The sequence below is a fragment of the Chiloscyllium plagiosum genome, unplaced genomic scaffold (assembly GCF_037043375.1).
Source record: "Chiloscyllium plagiosum isolate Xiang-an unplaced genomic scaffold, Cpla_swu_hap1 HiC_scaffold_31, whole genome shotgun sequence".
Lineage (NCBI taxonomy): Eukaryota > Metazoa > Chordata > Chondrichthyes > Orectolobiformes > Hemiscylliidae > Chiloscyllium > Chiloscyllium plagiosum.
The window spans coordinates 37,612,108-37,639,479 of NW_028270169.1; the positions used below are offsets into that span (position 1 = coordinate 37,612,108).

General features: G+C 42.3%; 1 protein-coding gene across 1 annotated transcript in view; it reads right to left on the bottom strand.

The window, feature by feature from the left end:
• LOC122564094 (eosinophil peroxidase-like) overlaps positions 1–26,118 on the bottom strand; it is a 99,262-nt gene extending 73,144 nt beyond the window's left edge. Inside the window, exons 1-2 of the mRNA XM_043718655.2 lie at positions 26,049–26,118; positions 22,919–22,992 (exon numbers count right to left, since the gene is read on the bottom strand). Of these exons, the coding sequence (XP_043574590.1) occupies positions 22,919–22,991 (73 nt within the window). The 5' untranslated portion in view covers position 22,992; positions 26,049–26,118. The remainder of the gene's footprint in view (positions 1–22,918; positions 22,993–26,048) is intronic.
• Between the last annotated feature and the right edge of the window lie 1,254 nt (positions 26,119–27,372).

Consider the following 27,372-nt stretch of genomic DNA (forward strand, 5'->3'; position numbering starts at 1 on the left):
GGAAAGATATAAAAGAGGTCCAACAGTCAACTTTTTCATGCAGAGGTTGGTGCATGCATGGAATGAGCTGCCCGAGGAAGTGGTGGTGGCTGATACAATTACAACATTTAAAAACATTTGGATAGGTGTATGAATAGGAAGGGTTTAGAGGGATATGGGCCAAGTGCTGGCAAGTGGGACTAGATTAATTTAGGATATCTGGTCAGCATGGATGAGTTAGACTGCACAGTTTGTTTCCATGCTGTACATCTCTATGACTCTATGACTCTATAAGTACAGAGGAAATAGGGAAACAGAACTTGTTGTGAGTAAAGACATGGGCCACAGAGGTTTTAAAAATTTAAATCTCTCCAAAGTGAGAATGTGTATGCAAGAGCGTAGAATGACACAATAACCCCAATTCAGAAACATGAAAGCAACATCAAAATGATGCGCTCAGTGCCCTTGATGCATTTATCTGGATGAACCACCTCTTTGCAAAATTGTTGTTGTTTGACATGTCACTCTGAAGTAAGAGAGCATGTGATTGTGGAATAACCTTTCAATGGAATTTTAAAATTGTGGTCATTTTTTGTTATTCTCTGAGTTAACTCAAGTTTGATTTGTTTTCTCTGTGCAGGGAACTAATGTGCTTAGCCTGTAAATTTCACTCAATTACGTACATGCTTTCATCACATGAAGGTGAGGCCTCTGAAACTGTCATAGTTACAGAATGATAGTCACATCAAGAATAAACCTTCACTTTCTTGACTGATATTATAGTGAGTCAAACTGAGGAAGGCCTCAGTTTGGGTTCCTTTCGCACCACAGGTGACCCACCACCACTATACACTCTCACACACACATGCACTTGCACACACACATTCACTCACACAAACACACTCACACAGACCCTCTCTCATACACACACTCTCTCTCACGCATAAACATTCGTTCATACATATGGACATACAGACACACACATAATCTCTCAGATGCATATACTCCCTCACATACAGACACACACACATTCTCTCAGATGCATATACTCCCTCACATTCTCTGAAACACACACACATTTTCTCTCTGTCCCTTGCGCACACACTGTCTCTCTCCGCCTCATACACACACATTTTTTGTCTCTCCCCCTCACACACAGATAGTCTTGCCCCTCCTCTCTCTCTCTCTCACGCACACACACACACACAGTATATAAACGTGTGGTGTGAATTTGGATTTGCAGGTTTGTTTTTGAAGATAAATTCTATTTTGTTCAAAAAGCACATAATTTGATGTGACTATCATTCTGTAACTATGACAGTTTCAGAGGCCTCACCTTCATTTGATGAAAGCATGGATGTAATTGAGTGAAATTTCCAATCAGGCTAAGCACATTAGCTACCTGCATAGAGAAAACAAGTCAAACATGAGTTAACTCAGAGAATAACAAAAAATAACCACAATTTTAAAATTCCATCGAAAGGTGATTTCATAGTCATATATTCTCTTACTTAAGAGTTACATGTAGAACAACAATAATTTTACAAGGAGGTTGTTCGTCCAGATAAATGCATCAAGGGCACTGAGTGCATTATTTTGATGCTGCTTTCATGTTTGTGAGTTGGGGTTATTGTGTCATTCTATGCTCTTGGATACCACATTCTCACTTTGGAGAGATTTAAATTTTCAAAACCTCTGCTGACCAAGTCTTTGCTCACAACATGCTCTGTTCCCCTATTTCCTCTGTACTCATGCAGTCATAGAGTCATAGAGATGTACAGTCAGTTGATGTGGCATTTTATGAACTCCTACTTTGGAAATAAAACCAGTCTGACTCCAGATTAAGACACAGATGGACTCCAAACAAGGCCTCACATCTAAAATACATTGTCTGACCGGAGGTGTCACCTCCTTTATATTGATGATATGGAGAAGTCAGTGTTGCACTGGCATGGACAAAGTTTAAAAATCACACACAACAGGTGATAACCCAACAGATTTATTTGGAAGTACAAGTTTTCAGAGCAGTGTTCCTTCATCATGTAGCTTGTGGGAAGGATCATAGGATACACAATGTATAGTAAAAGATCAAAGTGTCATACAAGTGATGCAATGTATTGGACAAACCTGTTATGTCTTTAATCACTGAGAATGGGTTGCAGGTTTTGATTCATTAATGTGTAAATCCCAGAACTTCTTTCAAAACACATTCTCAAGATAACTTAAGGGTTTTATTAAAAAAAGGTGACATCTCAGCTCAGACAATGTATTAAAGGTGTGAGGTTAGAGTCTATCTGTATTCCAACTTTGAGTCAGACCAGTTCTATCTCTAAAGTAGGAATTTATAAAATGTTACATGAACTGACCGCCTACAGATTGTGTGCTTTTGGAACAAAATAGTAAGTATCTACAAATACAAACCTGCAAATGAAAATTCACCCTATAGGTGTGTGTGTGTGTGTGTGTGTGTGTGTGTGTGTGTGTGTGTGTGTGTGTGTGTGTGTGTGTGTGTGTGTGTGTGTGTGTGTGTGTGTGTGTGTGTGTGTGTGTGTGTGTGTGTGTGTGTGTGTGTGTGTGTGTGTGTGTGTGTGTGTGTGTGACTGTGATGGAGCATATGTTTGTGAGAGGGTGGGCACGTGAGTTTGTGTGTGTGTGTCTGAGAGAGAGCATGTGTACGAGAGACGGTCTGCATGAGTGTGTGAGTGTAAGAACGTAAGAGTGTACGCACGCATACACACACACTGTTACACATTCACACACTCACATACATACCCTCTCGCAGGCATACACTCTCCCAATCTATTAAGCACACACATACACACGCACTCTCTCACCCACACACGCACTTGTGCACACACACACTCTCTCTCACGCACACACTCACACGTGCATACAGACGTATGCATACAGATGCTTGTGCACACACGAACACATGCACGCGCACACACACGCACACATTCTCTCTCTCTTTTTCTCTTTCTCCCACTCTCTCTCTCACACACACGAATATGCACAAACCCTCTCTCCCTCCCTCTCTGACATACGCACACACACTGACATTCTCTCTGTCTCTCCGACAGACACATGCACATAAGTCTATGGGGTGCATTTGCATTTGCTGATTTATATTTCGAGATGCATTCTATTTAGTTCCAAAAGCACACAATCTGTAGGTGGTCAGTCCATGTAACATTTTATAAATTCCTACTTTAGAAATATGATTTGGAGATGCCGGTGTTGGACTGGGGTGTACAAAGTTAAAATCACACAACACCAGGTTATAGTCCAACAGGTTTTATTGGAAGCACACTAGCTTTCGGAGCGACGCTCCTTCATCAGGTGATTGTCACAATCACCTGATAAAGGAGCGACGCTCCGAAAGCTAGTGTGCTTCCAATTAAACCTGTTGGATTATAACCTGGTGTTGTGTGATTTTTACTATAGAAATAGAATTGGTCTGACTCAAGGTTGAAATACAGACAGACTCTAACCTCACACCTTTAATACATTGTCTGAGCTGAGTTGTCACTTTTTTTTATAAGACCTTAAGTTATCTCGAGAATATGAATTGAAAAAAGTTCTGGGATTTACACATTAATGAATCAAAACCTGCAACCCATTCTAAGTGATTGAGACATGACAGCAATCTAGGTTTGTTCAATTTGATCTTTTACTATAAATTCTTGGATCTTTTACTATAAATTCTATGATCCTGTTCCACTAGCTACCTGACAAAGGTGCAGTGCTCCGAAAGCTTGTACTTCCAAATAGTCACCAAAGAGACAGATGTTTCCAAAGGAGTTACTGATCACAGTGAGAGCAGAGTGACCCACCACAACTGGATGGAGATGCCCATCACTAAGGTACTGTTGTTTTGAATTTCATGGGATATTTTGTCAGTTGAAAGCGTTGCTCCAAGCATGTTCTTGCCCCCACCTTGTGAAGCACAAACCAAACAGTGCACATACCATTATTGCAGTGCTGTGCAACAAATTCTCTGCTTGGCAGATTGCCACTAAGTAATACATTATATTAGTAAATAAAGATTGATATTCATTTGAGCAATGACCCCTTAAGTACTCAACTTATTCAGATCTGCCTTACAATACACCAAGATATGATTTGAACTTCCATTCTCTCATTTGCTATAGGATGTAGCATCAATAGGATACTGCACCCAGTGTAGTTAATTATGTACCTTTAAATGAAGTATCATCAGACTCTCGAGTTCCTAATGCTGAATTGAATGTAACTAGCAGCTTCAGGCACCTGGGTCATCTAACAGTGAACTAGATTGACTGCTGTTTGGCAAAGTCATACTGTTTCATGAACAGAGCCTGTGGCTAGGTAACTGAAGGAGTGTCACTTTCATTCATTGTTTACAGATCTCTTATGAACGCCAGCTCCAACCAGAGCAACATAAAGTGTACATGAACTCAAAGACTAGTATAATAATTTATAGTTTTGACTTTATTATTGATTCTTAACAGGTCATCAAGTAAAGGTGAAAGATTAACAACAGCTTTGCACACTATCTTGTGTTAAACTGATCCAGTCTCCATTTACAAATATCTGTCCAATTGTTTAATGTTTTCAGAGAGCGAGCTATGAACCCCACCCAAATTACAGAATCTATTTGCAGTCTTCATTGAAAAAAATGCGATTGTATTGTTGAAATTCTGCTCACTGTTTACTTTTGAATTTTAGGAACATTTGGATGCATTGGCCTGACAATAGGATCAATAGTGAGCCAGGTTATACCGTTTCCACTGTCTGACTGTGTCCCTTTGTCAACTGGAGCAGGCATGATGTGGAAAGGAGATACATATATACCAACTTCCTTGGTCAAATAGACAAAAATTCAAACATTTTCACAATTAGTTTGGGAATGTTATTAACTTCACAAATGTAATAACACATAAATAAAGTGAATGGGAGCCCATAAGATTATAAGGCCCTAGAAATAGGAGCAGAATTAGTCCATTCAGCTTGTTGTGTCTGCTCCGCCGATTTGATCATGGCTGACATGTTTCTCAACCCCATTCTCCTGCCCTCTCCTCACAACCCTTGATCCCCTTACTAATCAAGAACCTAGCTATCTCTACCTTAAATGCCCTCAATAACTTGGCCCCAATGAGTTCCACAAATTCACCACCGTTTGCCTGAAGAAATTCCTCCTCATCTCAATTCTAAAGGGTCGTCCCTTCATTCTGAGGCAATGCTGTTGGATTGTAGTCTCTCCTATTGATGGAAACATCTTCACATCCACTCTATCCAGGCCTCTTAGTATTCTAAAAGTTTCAATCAGATTCCCCTCATCTTTCTGAACTCCATCAAGTATGATCCAGAGTTCTCAATCGCTCCTCATATGACAAGCTTTTCATTCCCAGAATCATCCTTCTAACCCTCCTCTGAAAGCCCTCCAAAGGCAGTACATCCTTCCTTAGATGCAGAGTCCAAGTCTGCTCATTATATTTCAAATGCAGTCTGACCAGAATCTTATACAGCCTCAGCTGTACATCTATGTTCTTATATTCTAACCCTCTCTTGAAATAAATGCTAACATTGCTTCTGCCTTCCTAACTCTAACTGAACCTACATGTTAACCTTAAGAGAATCCTGTTCTCAGATTCCCAAGTCTCTTTCCCAAACTCTGTTCCCATTAAGAAAGTAGCCTCCACCTCTATTCTTCCTGCCAAGGTGCATAAATTCACATTTTCCCACATTGTATTCCATCTGCCACTTTTTGCCAACACTTCTATCATGCTCAAGTCCTCCTGCAGCCTCCCTGCTTTCTCAATAATACCTGACCCGCCATCTATCTTTGTGTTGTCTGCAAACTTAGAAACAATGCACTCAGTTATAGAGTCATAGAGAAGTGAAGCATGGAAACAGACCCTTCGGTCCAACTCATCCAAGCCGACCAGATATCCTAAATTAATCTAGTCCTATTTGCCAGCACCTGGCCAATATCCCTCTAAACCTTCCCATTCATATACCCATCCAGATGTTTTTTAAATGCCGTAATTGTACCAGCCTCCACCACTTCCTCTGATTGCTCATTCCATACACGTACCACCCTCTGTGAGAAAAAGTTGCCCCTTATGTCTCTTTTATATCTTTCCCCTTTCACCCTAAACCTATGCCCTCTAGTTCTGGATTCCCCAACCCAGGGAAAAGACTTTGTCTATTTATCCTATCCATGCTCCTCATGATTTTACAAATCTCTATAAAATCACCCTTCAGCCTCCGGCACTCGAGAGAGAACAACCCTAGCCTTTTCTGCCTCTCCCTATAGCTCAAATCCTCCAGCCCTAGCAACATCCTTGTAAATCTTTTCTGAACCCTTTCAAATTTCACAACATCTTTCCGATAGGAAGGATATCAGAATTGTATGCAACATTCCAACAGTGGCCTAACCAATGTTCTGTCCAGCTGCAACATGACCTCCCAACTCCTGTGCTCAATACTCTGACCAAGAAAAGAAAGCATATCAAACGCCTTCTTCACTATCCTATCTATCTATGACTCTACTTTCAAAGAGCTATGAACCTGCTTTCCAAGGTCTCTTTGTTCAGCAACAATCCCTGGGACATTACCATTAAGTGTATAAGTTCTGCTCTGATTTGCTTTTCCAAAATGCAGCACCTCGCATTTATCCAAATTAAGCTCCATTTGTCACTCCTCAGCCCATTGGCCCATCTGATCAAGATCTCATTGTACTCTGAGATAACCTTCTTTGCTGTCCGATACACCTCCAATTTTGATGCCATTTACAAACTGATGAACTCTACCTCTTATGCTCACATCCAAATCATTTATAGAAATGACAAAAAGCAATGGACCCAACACTGAACCTTGTGGCACATCACTGGTCACAGGCCTTCAGTCTGAAAAACAACCTGCCACCACCACCCGCTGTCTTTTACCTTTGAGCCAGTTCAGTATCTAAATGGCTAGTTCTCCCTGTATTCCATGAGATCTAACCTTGCTAATCAGTCTCGCATGGCAGCTCATTCCATAATGTACCACCCTCTGCGTGAAAAAGTTGTCCCTTAGGTCTCTTTTATATCTTTCCCCTCTCACCCTAAACCTATACTCTCTAGTTTTGGACTTTCCCACCCTAGGGAAAATGCTTTGTCTATTAATCCTATCCATATCCCTCATGATTTTATAAACCTCTATAAGGTCACCCCTCAGCTTCTTCGCTCCAGGGAAAATGGCCCCAGCCGATTCAAACTCTCCCTATAGCTCAAATCCTCTAACCCTGGCAACATCCTTGTAAATCTTTTCTGAAAATTTCTCAAGTTTCATAGAATCTTTCCAACAGAAACGAGACCAGAATTGCACTCAATATTCCAACAATGGCCTAACCAATGTTCTGTACAGCTGCAACATGACTTCCCAACTCCTGTACTCAATTCTCTGACCAATAAAGGAAAGCATACCAAACGCCTTCTTCACTATCCTATCTACCTGCGACTCCACTTTCAAGGAGCTATGAACCTGCACTCCAGGGTCTCTTTGTTCACAACACTCCCTAGGACCTTACCACTAAGTGCATAAGTTCTGCTGTGATTTGCTTTCTCAAAATGCAGCACCTCACATTTATCTAAATTAAACTCCATCTACCACTTCTCAGCCCATTGGCCCATCTGATCAAGATCCCGTTGTAGTCTGAGGTAACCTTCTTCACTGTCCACTACACCTCCAATTTTGGTGTCATCTGCAAACTGACGAACTACATCTCTTATGCTCACATCCAAATTATGTATATAAATGATGAAAAGTAATGGACCCAGCACCAGTCTTTGTGGCACTCCACTGGTCACAGGCCTCCAGTCTGAAAAACAACCCTCCACCACCACCCTCTGTCTTCTACCTTTAAGCCAGTTCTGTAACCAAATGGTTAGTTCTCCCTGTATTCCGTGAGATCTAACCTTGCTAATCAGTCTCCTGTGGGGAACCTTGTCGAACGCCTTACTGAAGTCCATATAGATCACATCTACCATTCTGCCCTCACCAATCCTCTTTGTTACTTCCTCAAAAAACTCAAGTTTGTGAGACATGATTTCCCAGACACAAGGCCATTCTGTCTAATCTTCTGGCTTCCCAGTAATCTTCACCACATTGTATGTTTTTCTTTTGCTGAACTGCTGTCCCTGGCTTCCCTTATCAGTCATGCTTACCTTGTCCTCCCCGTTTAGTTCTACTGTCTTTCCTGTTATGTTCCCTTCCAATCAACTCCAGCCAGGATTTTCCCTTGTGTCTTTGTTGTTACCTTCACTTGGAGTTACATCTGAGTCCAGCTTCTCCTCTCAAACTGCAGGGTGAATTCTATCATATTATAGCCACTGCCTCCTGGGGTTACTTCAACTTAAGGCCCAAATCAAGTCTGCCTCATTACCCTTCACCAAATCCAGAATTGCCTGTTCCCTACTGGCTTCTACTGCAAACTGCTCCAAAAAAACACCTTGCAGACATTTCTCGAATTCTTTTTCTTGAGATCCCAGTCCAGTTGCATCTTGAAGTCCCCATGATTATTATTATAGTTCCTTTCTTCCATTTTTTTTTCTATTTCCTGGTCTATTTTCTTGTAGAAATCCTGACCACTGCTGAACAACTCCCATCAGAGTCTTCTTCCCTTTGCGTTTCCTCAACTCTACCCACACAGATTCTACGTTTTCTGACTCTATATCACTTCTTTCTATTGATTTTATCTTATTTCTTCCAATCAAGGCAACCCTGCCCCCTCTGTCCATCTGCCCATCCTTTCAGTAGGACGTGTATCCTTGGATATTTAATTCCCAGCCTTGATTCTTCTGCAGACACATCTCTGTGATACCCACAACATCCTATCTGCTCATCTCAATCTGCACTACAAGCCCATTTACTTTGTTTCATGAAAAATATGCAGTTAAGTACAATTCCCTCAATCCAACATAGACAAGCCACTTCTCATAGTTGTCTCTTCATCTTTTGTACGTGAAGTTATATTCCTGAATCTTTCCCTACTCTCTGTCCTATTACTTGTTCTGGAAACTTTAAAAACCTCCTCTGAACTATCCCTCCTTTCAACTTTATCCATTATTTTCAATGCAACTGAACCTCCACCCCCACCCCAATATTCAGCCACTAAGAAACTGCTCACTAATATCCAGATTGTGTTCTGCCAGAATCAACTCAGCTCCAGACATCTTCACTGTCTTGGTCCAATATGAACAAAGTAGCTGGATTCCAGAGGTTGGGAGTAACTGCCCCTGACATCAAGGCAGCAACCGAGTAAGTGTGACATCAAAGAGTTTTCAGCAAATTGAAGTCAATGGGAATTGGGACAAATCTCTTGATGGGGTAGGGTCATGCCAGCACAAAACACGAAGGTGGTGCTTATTGCTAGTTAATCACCTTTGTCCCAGAACATAGATACAGAGTCCTTCGATTTAGTGTCTTAGGCCAAACCACCGTTAGCTGCTTCATTAACGGCCTTTCTATCTTATTAAACTCAGAGATTGGGACATTTATTGATGATAATACATAATATTTAGCACCATTCACAGCTCCTTACAGAAAGAAGTATTCTGTACTCACAAGAAGCAAGAGCTGGGCAACGTTCAGACTTGGGCTGTTAGGAGGCAAGAAGCATGTCTGTTTTTCTCATAAGTGTCAGAAAGTTACCATTTCCAATGAAGGAGAGTCTAAACACTTCCGTTTGACATTGAGTGACCTTAAGATCACTGAACACCCAACAGTCAACATGCTAGGGGTTGAACGGGGAGGGGTGTATGGAGTGGTGGTGGGGATGGGCAGCCACCATCGGTCAAAAATGTAATTTGCATAGCCACTGTGGCCAGTATCTTGGATGTTGGCTTTTCAAGTCAGAAATAACAGCACTCATGAAGTTCAACGTATTTCAGGATAAAGCACCTCACTTCATTGTTACCCCATCAATTGTCTAAGCATTTATTCTCTTCACTAGTGCAATGTGGCTGCAGTATGAGACATCTACAAGATGCACTGTAACGATTCATTAATGTTTATTCAATAACACCTTCCAAAGAGACGCAATCTCTACCATCTAATAGAACAGAGGTAACAGATACGTGGGAAAACTGCAATTGACAAGCTTCTCTCAAAAGTACACAGCGTCCTGACTTGGAATTATATTACCATTCCTTCACTATCATGAGGTCAAGTCCTGGAATTCCTTCCCTAATGTTGTGCATGGGTATGCAGAATCACAGAATTGTTACGAAGATGTGGGTGAACTATACCTTTTAAGAGGATTAAAAGCTAGCAGTGACAGCATCAAGTGTTCTCAATAAGACACAATGTGACATGTGCTCCAGCTACTGGAGTAGCTGGATGCCCAGAAACATCAAAAAAAAGATTTGAATTAGGCCAATCAGTTTAAACTAATCCCCCCAAAAAATATCAATTTCTAATCAAGTTTGAATTGACAATCTTAAAAGCCAATGTCACAATCCGATGCGCTGGGGTATAGACCAGGGAAAAATTAAAGAGTTGGGAGGAGAACTGCTAAGTTCCAGTGGGTAAAAGACTGCCTGAAAAATAGCTCTTTTAAAAGTACCTTTTACGATCAGTAACCTGTGAAGCAGAATCCTGAGAGGAAGAAAAGACAACACAGGAAGATTCAAATAGAAGAACCGAAAGCCTGAGAGACAAGAAGGTGTTGTTTTGTAAATCTCAATTGGAAGTTTTATCGGATTAGTATTATAGAAGGTAAGGTAAAAGATAGGTTAGGGTAAGGACTTGTACATAGTTGTTAGTTAATTATTGGCTGTTATACTTTAATGAAATAAAGCTGTTAAGTTTTACTTTAAATAGTTCTTGGTTGCTCAACTATTTACAGAATACTGCACAGGATAAATCTTTTCTGTATTGCTGGTTTTAAATTAAGCAGGAGAGTTTACCCCATGTAGTAACACAGTACAGAAGGATGTACAGTCCTGATGAAAGACTCCGACCTGAAACATCCTCCTCTGATGCTGCTTGACCTGCTGTACGATTTCCAGCTTAACTCTCTGTCTCCAGTACAGAAAGAGGCTATTCAATCCATCATATCCACACTGGCCCTCTGAATAGGCAATTTTCTTCATCGAAAGTGAGACTGCCGATGTTGAAACCTCAGAGTCGAAAAGTGTTGCGCTGGAAGGGACAGCAGGTCAGGCAGCATCTGAGGAGCAGGCGAAATGATGTTTCGGGCATAAGCCCTTCATCAGGGCTGATTAGATTGCTTACAGTGTGGAAACAAGCCGTTCGGCCCAACAAGTCCACACCGACCCGCCACCCACCCATACCCTTATATTTACCCCTTCACCTAACACTACGGGCAATTTAGTGTTAGGGACTCCACACAGTCAGTCGCCTGAGGTGGGAATTGAACCCAGGTCTCTGGCACTGTGAGGCAGCAGTGCTGACCACCATGCCACCCACTGTCCTTCTGATGAATTCTTGACTTTCTGACTCTGACTGTCCAGCACTCTGCAGTCCTCACTTTCTTCTAGTAGCTGAAAACATTACTGCGACGTCTCTTCCAAAGACGCCTACCTTGAAGCACATAGAACATAGAACAGTATAGCACAGTAGAGGCCATTTGGCCTTTCATGTTGTGCAGACCTTACATCCTGCTCTAAGATCAAACTAGCCAACATATCATCAATGTGTTTTGTCACATCCTCAAATAATTTAGTAAGGCTTATGAGGCATGATCTGCCCCCCCCATAAAGCCATGCTGACTATCTCTAATCAAATTATGGTTTTCCAAGTAATCGTAAATCCTGTCTCTCAGAATCCTCTCCAATAGTTTGCCCACCACAGATGTAAGTAGACAAGCAGGAGGCTGGAAGAACACAGCAAGATAGGCAGCATCAGCCAGGTGCAGAAATCCATGTTTCAGGTGTACCCCTTCTTCAGGACTGGAGTGGGTGTAGGGGGAGCTGCAGATAAAGGGTGTGGCAGGGGCAGGGTGGTGAAGTGGGATAAGTGAAAACAGGTAGAGGGCATGATCTGGTTGGTCAGTGGGATGACTGAATCCGGTTGGTGGCAGGGAGCAATGGAAGGGAGGAGGAGGGGCTGGTAAGGGAGTCGGCGAAAGAGAAGGGAAATTATTTGAAATTGGACAACTCAGTATTGTGTCCTCTTGGCTGTAGGCTGCCTGGGGGAAGATGAGGTGTTACCTCCAATTTGCAGTGTGGTTCATTGTGGCAATGGGGAAGGCTAAGGATGGTTATGTTTGAAAGGGAATGGGAAGGGGAATTAAAATGGGTGGTGACTAGGAGGTCGTTTAGCACCTGCAGGCCCAGCTATGATACTCGGCAAACCATTCCCTAAGTTTACATTCAGTCTTCCCGATGTAAGAAAGACCACATCCGGAGTACCTGATGCAGTAAACTAGGTTGGAGGAGAGACAGGTGAACCTCTGTCTCATCTAGAAGGACTGTTTGGGGCCCTGGATGAAAGTGAGGGAGAGTGGTCTACAAGCAGGTTTTGCATCTTTTTCAATTGTAGGGGAATGTACCTGGCGGTGCAGGGGTGGGGGTGGGGGGGTGGTTTGGTAGAGAAGGTGGCGCAAACCAAGGACTGTCAAAAGGAAACAGTCCTTGTGAAGGGCAGAGAGGGGTGGGGAGGGGAAGATGTTCTTGGTGGTGGGGTCTACTTGGAGTTGGCAGAAGTATTTAAGGATGATGCGGTGGATGCAGACACTGATGGGCTGCCAGGTGAGGACAAAAGGGACTCTATCCTTATTGCATTTGGAATGGGGGTGGGGTTAGAGAAATGGACCGAGGAATGGAGGTGGTGCATTGAAAAGCTGTCGGGATGACAGAGGGAGGAAAAGCGCGTTGTTCAAAAATTGTGACATCTGCGATGTTTGGGATGGAATGTCTCCTCGTCTGAGCAGATGGGGTGAAGGCAGAGGAATAGGGAGAACAGGATGGAGTTCTTGCAGGATACTAGGTGGGAGGAGGTCTTGTCCAGGTAGTTATGAGAGTCTATAGGTTTGTAGTAAACGTCCTGAAGAAGGGCTAATGCCCGAAACGTCGATTCTCCTGTTCCCTAGATGCTGCCTGACCTGCTGCGCTTCTCCAGCAACACATTTCCATCTCTGATCTCCAGCATCTGCAGACCTCATTTTCTCTCTGTAGTAAACGTCCGTCTGGACAATGTCGCCGGAGAGGTCAAGAAAGGGGAGAGAGGTGTCTGAGATGGACTAAGTGAATTTGAGGGGGGGCAGGGGGGTGGAAGTTGTGGATGAAGTTGTTGAACTGCTCCAGTTCAGCCTGGGTGCAGGATGCTGCGCCGATGCAGTCATCAGTATAACGGCAGAAGAGCTGGAGCACAGTGCCCATTCAGGTACTAAAGATGGACTGGTTGACGTATCCGACAAAGAAACAGGTGTAGCTGGGGCCCATCGAGTGCCTATGGCCAACTCCAATGGGAGGAAATGGGAGGAGTTACAGGAAAAGTTATTGAGGGTGAGAACCAATTCAGCGAGGCAGAGGAGGGGGATTGGATAGGTGTGTTGGAGGAGAAAAAGTGGAGAGCCTGGAGGCCATCCTTGTGGGGTATAAGGACTGCACATCCATGGTGAAGAGAAAGTGCTTGGGGCCGGGGAACTGGAAGTTGCTGAAGAGATGGAGGGCATTGTTGGTGTTGTAGATTGGAGGTGCCTGAACCAATGGGAAGAAGATGGAGACGAGGTGGGAACAGATAAGTGCGGTGGGTTGGAAGCATGCCGAGACAGTGGGTTGGCCAGGGTAATTGGGTTTGTGGATCTTGGGGAGCAGGTGGAACCGGACAATTTGGGCCTAGGGGACTATGAGCTTGGTGGCAGTGGAGGGGAGATCACTGGAGACAATGAGGGCACAGACAGTGTGAATGATTTTGGCCTGATGTGTCGTAGGCAAGGTGGAGGTAGGATGTGGTGTCGGAGAGTTAGCATTTCGCTTCTGTGACATAGACATCCATTCTTCAGACTACCACCGCCTTTATCAACAGGTTTGATGGTGAACTGGGGATTGGTGCGGAGAGAGTGGAGCACTGCACGTTCGGAGGGGTGAGGTAGGAGTGGACGAGGGGAGTGGAGAAATTGAGGCGGTCGATGTCACATCAGCAGTCAGCAACAAAGACATCTGGGGGGGGTAGAAGGACGACAGGGGATGACCAAGTGGAGGAGGAAGGTTGAAGGCAGGAGAAGAGCTCCACAGAGGGAGATTTGGATTCCAGCTTCTGCAGTTTTTTCTGTCTCTAACCACGGATGTAAGATTGAGTGGTCTATAATTCCCAGGATTATCCCCATTTCTTGACCAAGGGAATAACATTTGCCACCCTCCAATCATCTGGCACTACTCCAGTAGGCAGTGAGGATGCAAAGATTATTGCCAAATATGCAGCAATCTCTTCCCTCACTTGTAATAACCTAGGGTATATTCCCATCTGGGCAGAAGTGGGTGCTGCAGATGCTGGAGATTAGACTCAAGATTAGAATGGTGCTGGAAAAGCACAGCAGGTCAGGCAGCATCGCAGGAGAAGGAAAATCAGTGTTTCAGGCAAAAGCCCTTCATCAGGGGCTTTTGTCCGAAGCACCAATTTTCCTGCTCCTCGGATGCTGTCTGACCTGTTGCGCTTTTCCAGCACCACTCTCATCTTGACTATATCCAATTTGGCCCAGGGGACTATCTACCCTTATGTTTTTCAAAATTTTCAGCACATCCTCCTTCTTAATATGAACCTTTTCGAGCATATCAGTTTGTTTCATGCTGTCCTCACAAATGACAAGGTCCCTCTCAGTAGTGAATACTGAAGCAAAGTATTCAGTAATCACCTTCCCTACCTCCTCTGACTGCAGGCATGAGTTTCCTCCACTATCCCTGATCGACTCTACCCTCACTGTGGCCATTCTCTTATTCCTAACATGAGGGAAATCATGTCTCACGAACTTGGTTGAGTTTTTTGAAGAAGTAACGAAGAGGATTGATGAGGGCAGAGCTGTCGAAGTGATCTATATGGACTTCAGTCAGGTGTTCAACAAGGTTCCCCATGGGAGACTGATTAGCAAGGTTAGATCTCATGGAATACAAGGAGAACTAGCCATTTGGATACAGAACTGGCTCAAAGGTAGAAGACAGAGGGTGGTGGTGGAGGGTTGTTTTTCAGATTGGAGGCCTGTGACCAGTGGTGTGGCACAAGAATTGGTGCTAGGTCCACTGCTTTTTGCCATTTATATAAATGATTTGGATGGGAACATAAGAGGTATAGTTAGTAAGTTTGCAGATGACATCAAACTTAGAGGTGCAGTAGACAACAAAAAAGGTACCTCAGATTCCAATGGGATCTTGACCAGATGGGCCAATGGGCTGAGAAGTGGCAGATGGAGTTTAGTTTAGATAAATGTGAGGTGCTGCATTTTGGAAAAGCAAATCAGAGCAGGACTTATACACTTAATGGTAAGGTCCTAGGGAGTGTTGCTGAACAAAGAGACCTTGGAGTGCAGGTTCACAGTTTCTTGAAAGTAGAGGCACAGGTAGATAGGATAGTGAAGAACACATTTAGTATGCTTTCCTTTATTGGTCAGAGCATTGAGGTCATGTTGCGACTGTACAGAACATTGGTTATGCCACTTTTGGAATATTGCGTGCAATTCTGGTCTCCTTCCTACAGGAAGGATGTTGTGAAACTTGAATAGGTTCAGAAAAGATTTATAAGGAAGTTGCCAGGGTTGGAGGATTTGAGTTATAGGGAGAGGCTGAATAGGCTGGAGCTGTTTCCCTGGAGCATTGGAGGCTGAGGGGTGACCTTAGAAAATTTTGAGGGGCATTGATCGGATAAACAGCCAAGGTCTTTTCCATAGGGTGGGGGAGTCCAGAACTGGAGGGCATAGTTTAGGGTGAGACGGGAAAGATATAAAAGGGACAAAAGGGGCAACGTTTTCACACAGAGGGTGGTGTGTGCATGGACTGAGCTGCCAGAGGAGGTAGTGGTGGCTGGAGGCTGATACATTTACAGCATTTAAAAGTATTTAAATACATTTGTAAGTATTTAAAAACATTTAAATACTGTTAATGGGGCAGCATGGTGGCTCAGTGGTTAGTATTGTTGCCTCACAGTGCCTAGGACCGGGGTCGATTCCAGCCTCGGGTGACTGTCTGTGTGGAGTTTGCACATTCTCCCCGTGTCTGTGTGGGTTTCTTCCCACAATCCAAAGATGTGCAGGTCAGGTGGAATTAGCCATGCTAAATTGCCCATAGTGTTCAGGGATGTATAAGTTAAATGCATTAATCAGGGGTAAATGTAGAGTAATGGGGAATGGGTTTGGGTGGTATACGTTTTGGATTGTCGGTGTGGACTTGTTGGGCTGAAAGGCCTGTTTCACACTTTCGGGATTCTGTGATTCTATTCTATGAAAAGGCATCTGATGGGTATATGAATAGGAAGGGTTTAGCAGGATGCGGGCCAAGTGCTGGCAAATGGGACTAGATTAGGTTACGGCATCTGGTTGGCATGGATGAGTTGGACTGAATGGTCTGCTTCTGTGCTTTACATCTCTACGAATCTATGACTCTAAGTTTGGAATGCCTTAGAGTTTTCCTTAATCCTACCTGCTAAAGCTTTTTAACGCCCCCTTCTAGCGCTCCTAAGTCTATTCTTCAGTTCCTTCCTGGCTACCTTGTAACCCTGTACAACCCTATCTGATCCTTGCCTCCTCAACTTTCAGTAAGCTTCCTTCTTCCTCTTGACTAGACGTTCCACATCCCTTGTCACCCAAATTTCCTTCACCCTACCATCCCTTCCTTGCCTCAGTTGGACAAACCTATCCAGCAGTATCAGCAAGTGCTCCCTCAGCAACTTCCAAATTTCTATTGTACATTTTCCTGAGATCATCTGTCCTCAGTTTAGATGCCGCAGTTCCTACTTAATAGCATTGTAATTCCCCCTCCCCCAATTAAATACTATATACCCATTTGCTCCTATCCATCTCCATGACAATAGTAAAGGTCAGAGAGTTGTGATGACAATCACCGAAATGCTCTCCCACTGAGAGATTTGACACCTGGCCTGATGCAATATCCAGCACCAAACCCAATATGGCCTCCTCTCTAGTTGGCCTGTCGACATATTGAGTCAGGAATCCTTCCTGGACACACCTGAAAAAAATTGCTCCATCCAAATTATTTGAACTAAAGAGGGTCCAATCAATATTAGGGAAAGTCACCCATGGCAACAACCCTGTTACTCCTGCACCTTTCCAAAATCTGCCTCCCAATCTGCTCCTCCATGCCTCTGTTGCTATTGGGAGTTAAGTAGATAATTCCCAAAAAGGTGGCTACTACTTTCCTGTTTCTGACTTCCACCCATACTGACTCTGTAGACAAACCCTCCTCGATGACCTCCCATTCCGCAACTGCTATACTAGCCCTGATTAGCAATGCCACTCCCCCTCCCTTTCCTCTTTAACCTCCCCCCAATCCTTTTGAAACATACAAACCCCGGAACAAAAACAACCATCGCTGCCCCTATGATATCCAAGTCTCCGTAATGGCCACAATATTGTAGCTCCAAGTTATGATCCATGCTCTAAGTTCATCAGCCTTATTCCTGATACTTCTTGTGTTAGAGTAGACACACTTGAATCCATCACACTGATTGCAACTTTGCCCTATCAACTGTCTATCCTTCCTCAGAGACTCTCTGCATGCTGTATCTGGCTGTTTGCCAGCTGCTCCATCCTCAGATCCGTAGCTCCAATTCCCACCACCCGCCAAACTAATTTAAACCCTCCTGAAGAGTTCTAACAAATCACCTGCCCAGGATATTGGTGCCCCTCCAGTTCAAGGCAACCCATCCTTCTTGTACCGGTCTCACCTTCGCCAGAGGTAACCCAATGGTCAACATATCTGAAGCCCTCCCTCCCTCCTACACTAGCTCTGCAGCCACATCTGCACTCACTCTCTGTTCCTAGCCTTACTATCCCGTGGCACTAGTAGCAATCCTGAGATTTCTATTCTGTTCGTCCTGCCTTTTAGCTTCTAACCTAAATCCTTATACTCACTTTTCAGGTTCTCATCCCTTTTCCTAGCTATGTCATTAGTATTGATGTGTGCCATGACCTCTAGCTGCTCTCCCCCACCTTAAGAATCTTGCAGACTCGGTCCGAGACATCCTTGATCCTGGCACCCGAGAGGCAACATACCATCCGGGAGTCTCATTTTAAGATCCCAAAAACTCTTGTCTATTCGTCTATCAATTGAATCCCCTCTCATTATCACTCTCCTATTGCCCCCCTTCCCTTCTGAGTGACAGAGCCAGACTCAGTGCCAGACTCCTGGCCGCTGTGGCTTTCCCCTGGTATGTCACCCCCCCCCCCCCCCACCCAAAACCGTATCCAAAACGGTCTCCTTATTGTTGAGTGGGATGGCCATAAGAGGTCCCTGCACTGTCTGCTTATTTCCTTTCCCTCTCCTGATGGGCACTCAGCTACCTTTATCCTGTAACTTAGGTGTGGCTGCCTCTCTATTTAACACCTCTCTATCACCCCCTCAGCCTCCCGAATGATCTAAAGTTCATCCAGCTCCAGCTCCCGTTCCCTAATGCGGTCTGTGAGGAGCTGGAGGTGGGTGCACTTCTCGCGGATTAAGTCAGAAGAAGCACCAGTGGTGACCCTTACCTCCCACATCCTGCAAAAGGAGCATGTAACTGCCCTAGCATACATCCCCTCTGCTCTAAATTGCTAAGAGAATTGAATACATTTTCAAAAAGCCTTACCTTACCAACCCTGCACATACAGTCTTTATTTTTTGGTTAGAGGAGGAAGATAGGTGGGAGACACTACACATGCAGTGTCTCAGGTTCAGCCACAGCTCGAACTCATGTACCGAGCAATCCCTGTGTTCATGTCCACTTCTGTACAACCTTTGCTCCGCTGATTCACAAGGTAAGCATTTAACAGGAAAAGGGACCCACCCGGCAGCCCCCTCGCCCACGTTCTCACCACTCCCATAGGAGACTCATCAGGATATTGTACGGGCTGGAGCCATTCTGCTATGAAGGGAGAGACTAGATATTTTTGGGTTCTTTTCCTTAAAGCAGAGAAATCTGAGGGGATTTCTAATTGTGGTGTTATTATTATTCATGATGAGTTTGACTGAAGGGTCTGTTTCTGTGCTCGGTGACTCTATGACAGGCAAAGAGAGGGTAGATAGGGAGAAATTTTCCCCTTAATAGTGGAGTTATATACAAAGGGGCACAGTTTTAGAGGTAAGAAATCAGAGCTTTAGAGGGAATTTGAAGAAAAGGAATCACGCTTAATACTTTCAAGGTCATTGAAGAGACATGATGTTTGGAAATAAGATGCTTTGTCAGTTGAGGGGTCAGATAAAGCAGACTTACTTATTGTCATAGTCAGAGAATCATCTGCAGCGGCTTGTCCCTCTCTTCCCCTCCAGCAAAGCAAGCATCTCTGTGACATTTTCAAATGTGACATTTCCAATGAGTGGTGGATGTGCTGTGTTAACTTTTTAATAAATAGATTTGTTTGTACCTCAACATTCAGTGCTGTATCAGTGTTTGGAAGGCAGCTCTCAAGGGCAATGAAGGAAGGCAATAAATGCTTGCCCAGCCAGTGACACCCATATGCCACGAGAGACTAAACTAAAAGAAGGCGGTAGTATCTAGAACTCACTGCCTTAAATGGTGGTAGAGACAGGAACCCTCAAGACATTGAAGAACTCTTTATATCAAGACTTAAATGCTGTAGCAAACAAGGCAATGGGCCAAGTGTTGGAAAATGGGAATAAATGGATATTGGATGACTGGTATAGATACAAAGGGCCACTTTATGTGCTATAAAAACTCTATGACTCTAAGAAGCATCAAGATGCTTTTAACACTCTCAACGCCTCCTTTTTATATGAGAGTTTATTTTTCAGCTACTTGAAATATATTCCGACCAGAACATCTTTGACAAAATATAAGATGACATGATAATTTGAAAATCACATTTAATCCAACCTCCCAGATTACTGGCTAAACAATTAAAATAAAAATCTACCCCACACTATATTGTACTTCGCCATCCTCCATGGTTTACTGCTCTGATTTTTTTTTTATTAATCCTTTGCAGGATAAGGGCATCGCTAGCTTGGCCAGCATCCATTAACTACTCCTAGTTGCTCAGAGGGCAGGTAAGAGTCAACCATATTGTTAGTCTGGAGTCACATATACGCCAGACCAGGTGAGGATGGCAGTTTCCTTCTCTAAAGGACATTCAGGAACCAGGTGAGATTTTCCAAAGTAAAAATCAACAATAGACTCTTCATCATCATTAGACTTATAATTTCAGATTTTTATCATATTCAAATTCCACCATCTACCATGGCTGGATTTGAACCTGGGTCACCAAGACATTACCTTGATTACTGGTCTAGTGGTAATACCACTAGCCATTGCTTCCCCTGATTTGGATGGGCATGTTGTGTAATGAATCTATTGTTATTCCTCAGTCTCCAATAATTTAATTACTACCTACATTAATGACATTCATGAAGTAAATGTTTGCCAATTTAGTTCCTATATGTAATTTTTACATTTATTATAGATTCATTTAAATACATTACATAGTTGCATTAAACCTCATTTGTCACTATTATTGATTTGCATGTAATTTAACTCATTCTGTAGTTTTTTGAAGGCTCACATTGGTTCACTTGTCCCTGCTTTAATATTATCTGTAAATCTGACCAAATTACATTGGCTTCTAAAACCAAGCCACTGATTTACATTAGAAATAGTTATCAGACTGGTGTGGCGGGGATACATCACCACCCCTGGTAATGTCATTTTGACTTAATTTTGGTAAGTGCCTCGAGTAATTTTCCATTGGTCTCTGAGTTTTTGTTACAGGGCAATCTGGCTCATGTTTATTTTAAAATAGTTGAGATAGTAATGATTGCAACATGTAGGCTTTGTGAATTCCCACATCTTTCCCCACAATTCAACCTAATTTCTCAATTCATTCAAAATTACTTTCACTTCCTCAAAGATATCAAGAAAGTTGATCAGCTAGTATTTTCCCCTTCTGAAGGCATGCTTCCTCCCCTGTTCTTAGGGCTATCACTGCTAAAATAATACTCAAATTTCCTCCTGATAATCACGCTCATTATTTTACAAGGAACTGAAGTATGCGCTACTCCTCAGGGCTTCCATTAAACACTGGGTCACGAAGCAACTTACACTGATAGAGAATCATTGCAATAGGAAACTGTACCCTGTGATACAATCAGATAAAAACCGACACTGAGTCAAAGAAGTCAAAATGAGGACAGTGATTAAAATTTATTAAAGAGGTATGTTTGAAGTAGTGAGAGGGGTAATAAGGCAGAGAGACTGAGGGAGAATATAATGTGACTAGTTTGAGCTGAGACAACTGAAAGAATAGTCACCAATAGTCGAGTGTGTCTAAGGTCAGATTTGAATCGTGCATTAGATCCATATACTTTGAACCATTTGAGTTGTTCCAATTTATATTTCAGCAATTCAAATGTCCTATTAAAACAACCCTTGTATTTGAAATGCCTTATGTTTTAGTGAGATAGTTATTCTCCTTCATATGTGGATCTGATGGTCTAAATGTCCCTAGTATTAGCTTAGATTTTTTGATGTTAGGAACGTCTAATTAGAGTAGTTTATTTTGCTTTACTTTCTCTCCCTTCCTTGCTTCCACAAAATCAAATTTCTTTACCTTTCCAGACATTCCCTGACAATGAATAGAATTTACATCAATTCCTTCGCAGTTCAAAAACAGAAATTGCTGGAAAATCTCAGCAGGTCCCAGCATCTGTGGAGAGAAATCACAGTTAATGTTACAGATCCAGTGACCCTTTTTCAGACCTGATGGTGGCCAGTAAAGTTTTTTTATAATGCAGAAGATAGGGGAGGGGAAAGGATAAGGAATATACGATAGGTTGAGACCGAGCCCAAAGAGAGAGAAGAACAATTGGAAAGACAAAGGAGTGGGTAATGGTCAGCCTAGGAAAATGCATTTCTGCTAATAGGGACAATTAGTGTCTAACAATGGATAGTGTGTAATAGCAGACCATCTGATAACAAGGTCTGGTGTGTCGGGGTTAGGGTAAGGACAAGGGAGAAGGTGCCTCAAGCTCTAAAATTGTTGAACTCAATATTGAGGCTAGAAGGCTTTGGAGTTCCCAAATGGGAAATAAGGTGCTGTTCTTCCAGCTTGCACTGAGCTTTACTGGACCACTGCAACAAGCCTGAGACAGAGGTGTAGGCCAGGGGTACACGATGGTGTGTTGAAGTGACAGGCAACTGGAAGCTCTCGGTCTTTTTTGCAGAGACAATGAATGTGTTCTGTGAAGCGGTCACTCAGTCTATGCTTTGTCTCCCCATTGTAGAGCAGACGGTTCAATCTGTCCTGACTGAACACCCAGGACTCCTGGAAGTTGACACACCACAATATAGAAACCATTGCTACCTTTGCCATCAGTTTGCTTAAACCTTCCAAAATTAATTCTGTTGCCTTGTTCATGCCTCCAGATCTGTACTTTACATAACTTTTAAAATTTGGACATTTTAAAAATTAAATGATCTTCAGAATCACTCCCCATTGCATGCTCTGGCAACTCTGCAACTTTGTTTCACAGCAAATGTCACTCGATTTATCCACCCATCCATCATTGAATTCGAGTGATGCAAATTTATCTTTTTGCTTTCTGTTCAAAACTAACTTTCCAAGCACACATTTTCTCATAATTTTGCAAAGGAGTCTTTTGTAAGTTGCCATTTTGAATTCTTAAAACACATTTCCTCATTGACTGCAATCATTTTATTTATTTACCTTTACAGAAACAAAAATTAGCAAAGACAATCTGCTTTTAAAGCTTCTGCACTGAACTCAGTCACTTACCTGCTGGAACCCCAATGATCTCAGTAAGGAGAAATCCAGCGATGGACATTCCCAGGAACCATATGGGCACCATTCTGGAAGAAAAATGTTCTATCCATGTCACAGGGATTGGGCTCCATCAGTTCAAAAAAGATGGTCATAATAAGCAAATCAATCAACCAAAGTGAATAATTCCTCTCTATATACCCTTTCAAATAAATTTATCAGCCGAAGTACCTCTGTTATAGCTTCCTTATTCTACTATACGTATTAGTAGAAGGCATACACATTGAGTGCGTGCAACCTGTCCGAACAACATAACAGTTTTAGCCATTCAGGTGATTCTGTATAACAGCCATTCCAGAGTCTATGTGCCTCCTGAGATTTGCTGTTCAGAAATGAATGTAGTACACCAGACAATATCTAACTAGAGCTTTATAGAATTTGCCAAAAGTTTGTTTTTTGGATGCAGGCATCACTGACATTTATTGTCCACCTCTAATTATCCTCACAACATTTGCATTCACGCCCAATTGAGATAAAGGCCAACATTGCATTACCCTTTAGTCATTTGTTTGTTGTGTTTCGCCTTTAAATTGAATAAAATCATGCAAAGATTCAAAATCTTCTAGAAGTTAGGACTATTTGTTTTTGAAGTTGTTGCTAAATATTTGGAAAGTGGGTAGGTGCTAATCTAACCCTTGACAACTACAGTAGGTATATGCCATGTTTTAAAGGAACAGGTAAAGAAATTCTAAAAAATTTGAAATGTGTTGGCATTTTATGTATCTGAAACCTTGGTGAAATACTAGGAGAGAGAAGGTTAAATTCTGGCTAGTATATCTGTCTCAGGTATTGAGAAGAGGAGAGAATGCCTGAGGTAACAATGGTCTAATCTGAGAAGGAAATCTTCCAGCTGATCCTTACCAATTTGCTCTGGTGTATTTCTCAGCCATGGTAACCTACTGGCTAATGTGGTCTTTTGGTACATGTGTGCCAGCCTTGGAAATTAATCTTTGGCCTGTGTCCATTGGGAGGTGAAAGTGAGGACTGCAGATGCTGGAGATCAGAATAAAAAGTGTGGCGCTGGTAAAGCACAGCAGGTCAGGCAGCAGGAGCAGGAGCACATTTCTGATGAAGAGCTTATGCTTGAAACATCAATCCTCCTGCTCCTTGCATGCTGCCTGACCGCAGTGTTTTACCAGCACCACACTTTTGACTCTGTGTCTATTGGTAGCCTATTAGTTTATGGGTGTTGAAGTGATGGAGGACTATTGGTTTCTTTATATCATCCATGACAATCTATTGGTTCACCTACTGGTCCACTTCACTTGATGAAGGAGAAGTGCTCCAAAAGTTTATGATTTTAAATAAATCTGTTGGACTATTACCTGGTGTTATGTGATTTTTGACTTTCTCCACCAGTAGATAGGATAATGAAGAAGATGTTTGGTATGCTTTCCTTTATTGGTCAGAGTATTGAATACAAGAGTTGAGAGGTCATGTTGCAGATGAACAGGACATTCGTTAGGCCACTGTTGGAATATTGCATGCAATTCTGGTCTCCTTCCTATCGGAAAGATGTTGTGAAACTTGAAAGGGTTCAGAAAAGATTTACAAGGATGTTGCCAGGGTTGGAGGGTTTGAACTATAGGGAGAAGTTGAATAGGCTGGGGCTGTTTTCCCTGGAGCATCGGAGGCTGAGGGGTGACCTTGTAGAGGTTTATCAAATCATGAGAAGCATGATAGGGTCTTTTCTCTGGGGTGAGGGAGTCCAGACCTAGAGGGCATAGGTTGAGGGTGAGAGGGGAAAGATTTAAAAGAGACCTAAGGGGCAATTTTTTTCACGCAGAGGGTGGTGCATGTATGGAATGGGCTGAGAGAAGAAGTGGTGGAGACTAGTACAAACTACAACATTTAAAAGGCATCTGGATGAATATATGAATAGGAAGGGTTTGGAGGGACATGAGCTGGGTGCTCGCAGGTGGGATAGGATTGGGTTAGGATATCTGGACAGCATGGATGAGTTGGACCGAAGGGTCTGTTTCCATGCTGTACATCTCTATGACTCTATGGCTCTAAGTCTACTGGTTGGTGCAGTAGCTGTGAAAGGTTTTGATGGTTGATGATCATCAAGCCATTGCTTGTTGTGCATCTTTTTTTTGTCACTTCAGTTGAATCTCATCTCCAGTTCAATCTCCTTTGTCCCACTGAGAAGTTTAAGTTTAGATTTTGAAAATTCATGTTTTAGAATGCAAGATTCAGCTAATAAATCAAATATGTTTGAACAGCTGGCTACACTAGATCAGAAATCTCAGCATGGTATAGAATTCTGGAGTATAGCATCTTTTTTCTTTTTTTTAAGGTTCACTTATTTGTTGTAATCAAACTTTCTGCATCATCACAAACTGAAAAATTAGCTCAGGCTCTTTCAAGTTATCACGTGTGTCTGTGGGAGTTTGATCCAGTTTTTGGTGTCAGCCAGAGCTGGATTGAATTGGATTTCCTACAGTTTGTCTGAGCTCGCAATATGATTGTGCTAATACTGGGATTTGGGTTCCATGTGTGGCTTCAAGGTCCACGATATGTTCAGTCATTGCAGTATTAACTTGGAGTTTTTCTCACACTATTCATTAGTAACTCACAGCTGAGGATGTCAGTAAAGTGCTAAAGCTTCCTGTTTAGATTTAGATGAATGAATCTGATTGATTCCATGTAGCTAAGTTATTTGTCAAATAAACATTAACCACTAAAACTTTGGTTTTACGTTATTTGTGCATAATCGGACAGAAATAATTCTGGGGTTTTCATCTAACTGGCACAGATATTTTTCCCTGTCAATTTGTCAAAGATATTCCTCAGTCCATTAAGCTTAACTTGCAGCAATAAAAAAATCCAGAGAATTTCACCCGTCCACTCACCAGTAAATAGTCGATATCCTACATTCTCAACTCTGTCCTCACCTATCTACAGCAATGCACAGCAAAGCTTAGCACATACACCTAATAATCCTTGTAAAATACAATTATTCCAAAGATAGATCTGTCTTCATTGATCAAAGAATAAGTTAATGCTGTCTTTAGATAGTTGCCATAACTAGCTTTTTAATTAACGCCTGTTTAAAAGTAACTAATTTAATGCATTTACCTACCTTTATAGAGATGGCACCAACAGTGACATCTGCTGAGCCTCTGCATCAAGAGTTTCAGAAAATTGGTATATTTGGTGTTTTTATATGATATTCTGTTATCACATGAGATTATTGACCTTCTGAACCAAATTTAAATTTCAGAAAGAAAGGAGTTTCCTATGAAGGTGATGTAAGGCACTTAGATAAGTAAAGTATTTGGATTGATAGGGCAGCAACTTATATTGTGTAATTGAAAAACATTTTCAACACAGAGACATACATGGAATCCAGCCAGCATTAGTTCATCAGGTGAGATACAACAAATATTGTGGAGAACAGTACACCAAAAAAAATATCCTTTTATAAGTGAAAGAATTGTAATGAATGATTGAAGTCTTTACGAATATCTTTATGGATTTTGAAGTGACCATCTCACTGCAGGACCTTGAAACCAACACTTATCAGCTAAATTATACCTTGTGCTTTGTATACATTTCTCTACAGTGCCCCTCAATGCCCATTATCTTTGTCATTGCTGGGTTTCTTTATTTTCAGGTGCCTGGAGAGGATCATTTAAAATTTCTTCATTTCACTTTGAAATCACCTTCAAACCCAGTTCTGCCATCAGCATTTCTAGTCCAACATCCCAACCTGACGGATTGAATTACTATTTATCCCCATGGATGCTAGCCTCAGCCTCAGCCTCCAACCCAGTCCTGGCCGCAGCACTGAGTATTAACTATGATCACAGTTCAACCCTGTCACAGTTTACTCTTCTGACTCCAGATAACCACTAGCTCCTTGAACCTTTCCCCTCCATTATCTATAGTTGATCATTCAGCCAGTCTTGCCTTCTGAATTTCACTTTGCTCTTACTGCAAAAAGCTCCTAAAGCTATACGTCTCAGGCTGTAACTTCTGCCTCATTTCCTTTATTTTCAAATTCTGTCAATTCTGGTCTCCCACTGCTCCAAGATGTTTATTTAAACACATAGCAAGGCAGATTTTGAGGGTTGTTGAAATATTCAGTAGTTTCATAGACACGTCAAGTCACAGGGAACAGACCTGTTTCCAAAACTAATAGATAATGAAACACTCAATCTTTACCAATATAGTTTGGCTATGTTAAAAGATTCTATGATGGTACAAATGAAACTTCACACTGTACAATCAATAGAGACCGGAGGTCAATTCAAAATTGTGTAATGCATACAAATATCACAAACCTAATATAAGTAGTATACAACATAAAAAATATTTTACATGAAGTGAAAGCTTGGAAAGGGCGTTGCAGTGAAAAAAAAAGCTGCTTAGCAGATTGTGCAATTTTGGAACTCTGCCACAGA